The 4386-nt window shown below is 45.0% G+C and overlaps 1 protein-coding gene across 1 annotated transcript in view; it reads right to left on the reverse strand.

Moving 5' to 3' along the window:
- Positions 1 to 3205: 3205 nt before the first annotated feature.
- Positions 3206 to 4386, reverse strand: part of LOC107296727 (major histocompatibility complex class I-related gene protein-like) — a 9951-nt gene continuing 8770 nt past the window's right edge. The window contains exons 5-6 of the mRNA XM_015826079.1: positions 4090 to 4161; positions 3206 to 3243 (exon numbers count right to left, since the gene is read on the reverse strand). Coding sequence (XP_015681565.1) covers positions 3206 to 3243; positions 4090 to 4161 — 110 coding nt within the window. The remainder of the gene's footprint in view (positions 3244 to 4089; positions 4162 to 4386) is intronic.

The raw sequence follows: 4386 nt of genomic DNA on the forward strand, positions 1-4386 counted from the left end.
GAGTTCTGCTGTTTAATAAGTTACCAATTCTCCTTTGTATTTCTGAGGCGGGAGTGAAAGCAGAGGGTGTTTAATAAGTAACCAAGTCCCCTTTGTAATTCTGAGCAAAAAGTGAAAGTGAAAGGAGAGTGTTCAGAGCTCTGCTCTCCCCACCTCCTTCCCCCATTCCTGGTAGAGGCTGAGCCTCCCTACAGTCCCCTCCCTCCCCCCCTCCTCCATCGGAAACATCTCCTGGCTAGGAATGTGATGGAGGATGGCTTCTTCCAAGTGTGTGTCGCCCCTTCCAGGAACGGTGATGTTTCCACACTCAGGTGTGAAGTTCCAAGAAGCTCTTGTTCTGCTGATCCTCCAGGCAAGTGGCCATGTGGGATCAAACTGGGGTTCAGGCCCACAAGCAGCTGCGTGGAACCTCGAGGGGGACCCAAGGACCCGCTCACCAGATGTGGCTCTGCCCAAGCTCTTCCAAGGGTTACTGTGGGCTTCTCTGGCCACTCTCCAGGGTGAGCCTCACGACTGGAAGTCCTCCAAAATAATTGGAGAATTGCTTTTCCCAATAGCAGTGAGGGAGGAGCTGGAGCTGCAGACACTACCACCACCACCCATTCTGCCCTTCCCCCTCTTCCATTTCCAAGCTCCTCCTGGCACACCCTGGGCTATTTTCACCTGGAGATATCAGAACCTAGCCTAATTCCATCAGGAATGAAGATGAATTGCACATGCCCAAGAATAATATTGCAGGATCCAATCTGGGCCAGTTACCGGGACCAGAGATTTTTGTCTTCCATGCTTTCGGACTTGTGCTGGAGCTTTGGGCTGTTCTGTGTGTGTTTATTTATATGGTCTAATTCAGGGGTCTCCAACCCCCCCCCCTGTCTATGGACCAGCACTGGGTCATGGCATGCCAGAAACTGGATCATGCAAACAAATGAAGCCCCATCAATGGGATGCAGGCAGCACGTGAAACCACACACCCCTCCAGTCAGTGGTGGGATTCAAATATGTGAACAACCGGTTCTGTGTGGATACTACTTCTGGAAGTCCATTCTGGGCCCAGGCAATAAAAAATTAGCTACCGGTTCTGCCGAACTGGTACAAACTGGCTGAATCCCACCACTGCCTCCAGTCCAAAATCTTTCCACGGAACCGGTTCCTGGTGCCCCAAAGGTTGGGGGCACTAGTCTAATTCCATCAGATCCAAATTGATGTTTTGTACCATCCCCTGCCAACTGTTACGCATGATGTCATGACTGTGACTTGTGATTTCCTGCTGGCTTCCCCAGTGAACACCAATTAGTTCCATACTTGATTGATCTTTTTAGGATGTGTGTAACAGTAGCCAACAGTAGCACTTCCTCAGGAATTTGTTTAGCTGACTGCTTGCTTCATTGGCACAAGGATCCTCCCCCTTCCCTCAAATAGTATTTCTACAGGTGTTCTCAAATAGCTTTTAAATTTACGATACATGAATTTTATTTTATTTTTTAAAAAATATTTTATTAAGTTTCAAAAAATAAAAAAAACAGTTAACATGAAAAAAATGTATCAAAAAGGGAAAAATGGGGCACGGAAACAATAGGGACATTTTTAAAAATAAAAAATCATGAAAAAGAACAGGAAAAAAAAATACTTACAACTCTCTTTGAGAGGGATACAATTATAAGACTCTTGTACCTTTGTGGTATTTTCATTTTAACAACAGATACAAAGCTAAAATATAAAAGATACAGACATATCAAACAATCAAATGATAACAATATATAATGTCATAGTCTCTTAGTCTAAATAAAATGTATTGCCCATAAATGCATCATAACATCAACACCCAAAATACACCTAAAATTACTATTTCTATAGTCAAATATACTGTATATAATAAAACATCCTGTATTTTAAACAAATACCTGAGAACCTAAAATAACATGTAAATCTGTTAAACGCCAATTATGCACAATATTTCTGTAATCAAAACATATCTAATCGTCAAATCCCCAAGTCAAAACTTAACAGTATGTCCATTTTTTTTGCCTCCTCAGTTATACAATCTTTAACATATTCTTTTAACGCGCTCTTTTTGTAGGTGGCCGATAAATTTAAGAAAGAAATAAATTTGTCGCGAGATAGGCAACAGATAAATTTAACAAATCAATAAATGTATTTATTTCTTAAATTTATTTGTCGCCTATCTTGCCGTAGTAGGGCCACTCCAGGCGGGTTACAAGAATTCAAATGATTGAAAAGCGCGTGTTAAAAGAATATGTTAAAGATTGTACGACTAATTTATTTATTACATTTGTTTTCCGCCCACCTCGCCACAAGACCACTTTGGGCGGCTCACAGCATTAAAATAAAACCTTAAATATTATGTGGAAATGTATAGAATCACGTCAAAATGGCAATAAAATGCAAGCTATCACTAAAGGTGAGGAGGAAGGGAGGCGAATATACAAAGGGGTGAGGTGGGAACTGCCATTAGTCCAGGGGTTTTCAAACTTGGCCCTTTTATGACTTGTGGACTTCAACTCCCAGAATTCGTCAGCTAGGCATGCTGGCTGAGGAATTCTGGGAGTTGAAGTCCACTAAGCATGCTGGCTGAGGAAGTCTTTGAGTTGAAGTGCACAAGTCATAAGTTTGAAGACCGCTGCATTAGTCCATCAACCACCTCCAGTGTGAAACACCCCAAAATACAAGCTGCACTTTCGGAGATTCCAGGCCACTGGAAGAGGGATCCTGGCCTCAACCAAGGGCTGTGTGGCCACCTTCGTTTCTTCAGATTCTGTGGCGCCTACTCGGGCCAGGTCTTGGTTAGACCTCTCCAATTGCCCTGCCCAGGAGTTTTTGAGGTGCTTCCCTTTTCACCTGCATTGTATTGGCAGAGCGGCTTCGGGAGTTTTCAGGAGCCTCCAGCCTCCATAGGATGCCTCGTGCTGCAAGGAGAGAAAATGGAGAAGTCAACCCTCCCACATACACTTTATATATCATAGAGGCGTGTTTACTCTGTCCTGGATCAAGCAAAGGAGATTGCCGGATATTACTTGATACAGGGAGAATAACTCCATGGAAGGGATTCATGCAAATTACTTTATTATCAGGCATCCTCAAGACATTAATTCACAGTTACTGTAGAGGTTCTTCTGAAATGCAGATTGTGATCTGGACCCATCACATAGGTAAAAAGAAAATAGCTTCTCCTATATTAATGGAGCTACTAATCCTCGTAGCTGGATTTTATAGAGAGCTCGTAGACTGGCACATAACCAAGATATCCCATAATAAAACAGAAGTCCCTCCCAGTGGCCAGTCCAAACACAGATATGACCAGGTAACATAAACATTAAGGCTATTCCTTAAGGGAACAGTTCTTAATTCCTAAGCTAGCTGTATACTCTGACCAGATAGCCATATACGCTGACCAGCACACTCTCCACTGCTTAGCTCTCTCTTCCCCCCACTGCAACCTCAACGGGCTCAAGGGGAAGCAGCCAAAGAGGAGAAAGATTGAGGCTGAAGGTTTCGTTCTCTGAGCTTGTGGTTTAGTCCCTGAACGTTTCGTTGCCAGGTAACATCTTCAGCAGCACTTAGGGGATGTCAGTATTTTTCTGTTCATAAGGGCTTCGGGTGTGGGTGTGTCGAGTGAGGTGATGGGTCTTGTGATGGGTCAGGTGTGAGTCACCAGTGAGAGGCTGGTGGTGGGTCTTGTGATGGGGAGGTTACATCAGTCCAGGGTCATTGGGAGGTGAACTGCTGGTGGGAGGGGGGATTGCGTGGGATCGGTGCTATGTCTGGTTGGCTGTGCGGTTGACTTGGATCCTAAGGGGTTTGTAGGATGGTTGTAGGTCAGTGTGTCTGTTGATGGAATGGCTTGTGGGAGTGCTGGGCTTCGATGAACTCATGAGTGTGGCGTGGCCGATAAAACTGGTTTTGTTTGGTGTCGGTGTGGGTAGTGAGTAAGAAAGGTTTGCAGTTCCCCTCCATGCAGACTCCTCCTGGTCCTCCCTGGAGAGAGGAATTCCCGGGGAGGACTCCACACCAGCTCAGCACACACAGAAAGACATGGGGGAGAGGGGCTGTCAGCGGATGTGTATCACTCACATCTTAGGAAGACGATCCAAAGTACCACGTTTATGGCAGCCACAATTCCCACAGGGATCCACCACATGGTAGCTAAAAGAGGAGAAATTCAGAAGGTCTGATCAGACAAAGACTGGGGTCACTGATGGGGAGATGCTCCGCAAAAGAAGCCTTTCCCAACCCACACCGGCCTCCAGGTTGTGCCCCCCACCCTGAAGGAAGCCAACTGTCTAACTTCTAACTGTCAGGAAAGTTCCAGAGCCAACCTAGAACTAAGGAGAAACTTCCTGACAGAACAATTAATCAGTGGAACAGCCT

This window comes from Protobothrops mucrosquamatus, unplaced genomic scaffold (genome assembly GCF_001527695.2).
Source record: "Protobothrops mucrosquamatus isolate PMUCROS unplaced genomic scaffold, P.Mucros_1.0 scaffold2949, whole genome shotgun sequence".
Lineage (NCBI taxonomy): Eukaryota > Metazoa > Chordata > Lepidosauria > Squamata > Viperidae > Protobothrops > Protobothrops mucrosquamatus.